This window comes from Monopterus albus, unplaced genomic scaffold (assembly GCF_001952655.1).
Source record: "Monopterus albus unplaced genomic scaffold, M_albus_1.0 scaffold369.1, whole genome shotgun sequence".
Taxonomy (NCBI): domain Eukaryota; kingdom Metazoa; phylum Chordata; class Actinopteri; order Synbranchiformes; family Synbranchidae; genus Monopterus; species Monopterus albus.
Window position 1 is genome coordinate 138,777 of NW_018128249.1, and position 1,342 is coordinate 140,118.

At 47.5% G+C, this 1,342-nt stretch overlaps 1 protein-coding gene across 1 annotated transcript in view; it reads right to left on the reverse strand.

Moving 5' to 3' along the window:
• Positions 1-1,342, reverse strand: part of pitpnm2 (phosphatidylinositol transfer protein, membrane-associated 2) — a 51,362-nt gene that overhangs the window by 16,445 nt on the left and 33,575 nt on the right. The window contains 1 exon segment of the mRNA XM_020585518.1: positions 153-473. Coding sequence (XP_020441174.1) covers positions 153-473 — 321 coding nt within the window.

Below are 1,342 nucleotides of genomic sequence, written 5' to 3' on the forward strand. Positions count from 1 at the left end.
ATGAAGAGGCATTAAGCAGAGCAGCTTAAAAAGGACATTCTCAAGGATTCTCAAGGACATTGTAAAAAGATACTGTATTGTGGATTGGTAACAGAAGATGTAGTATTAAGAGGCAAAGATGAATGCAAAGTTTGGTGACAAGTCCTCCTCACCTCCTCTCTTCGATGACCTATTGGAGGATTTTGACGAAGTGGACCACTGCTTGGTGAGCTCCCCTCGTGTCTCCATTGCAACCCCTTCTGCCTCTGCAGCCGATCCTCCGGTCTCAGCACCCTGCTCCTGGTCCTGGCTGACGGAGGAACCGTTGTTCTCCGTCCCCCCCTCCTCACTGAGACTGTACTGTGCCATCTTCTTAGCTAATGCCAGCTGGGTCTCCAGCTCCAGCTGCCTGATGTCCTCCATGGTCAGGCCGTACCACTCGTCCTGCCAGCACCACGCCTGCCGGTGGGCTCGGACCATCACCTTACGCAGGCCTGGAAAACAATTGATTGCCATGTCAGTTAAAGGTCTTGAAGAAAGATGAAGGTTTAGTTTCAGGCAATAAAAATGACACATTATAATTAAACATGATTTAGAAATGTGTCCTTAACTTCTGTATTTTATTATGCTAACACTAGTTTCATTGACATTGAGATGATGCTCCAATAGTTTTGGTCCTGAGTGTCACTTTACAGCAGATGTGACCAATCTGTTTGGTATTTTCTAACTCTTCTCTGTTCATCTCACCTGATTGAAAAAATGTTTTGTATACTGTATATGAAAATACAATCCAAATAAAAACTCCTAATAACTGGAGTCCTGGCTGCTGTACACAAGACTAAAATGTGTTTTTAATCAGTGCCTTCCTCTTTATTAACAGAACAAGCAGGAGTTGGTTATAAAACTAATGCCAGTATTGTTCTGAAGCCCCTGCAGATGGCTCTCAAATATTTCTCCAGTCATTTATTCCTTGCCGTTTACACAAAGCTGCATCTGATATAATATAAATGTTATTATTTTTGTGGACAGTAAGATGGATAATAAAGCTGTCCATCCATCCATCCATTTTCCTCCGCTTATCCGGGACCGGGTCGCGGGGGCAGCAGTCTAAGCAAAGATGCCCAGACTTCCCTCTCTCCAGACACTTCCTCCAGCTCCTCCGGGGGAGTGCCGAGGCGTTCCCAGGCCAGCTGAGAGACATAGTCCCTCCAGCGTGTCCTGGGTCTTCCCCGGGGCCTCCTCCCGGTGGGACATGCCCGGAACACCTCCCTAGGAAGGCGCCCAGGAGGCATCCGAAACAGATGCCCGAGCCACCTCAGCTGGCTCCTCTCGATGTGGAGGAGCAGCGGTTCTACTCTGAGCT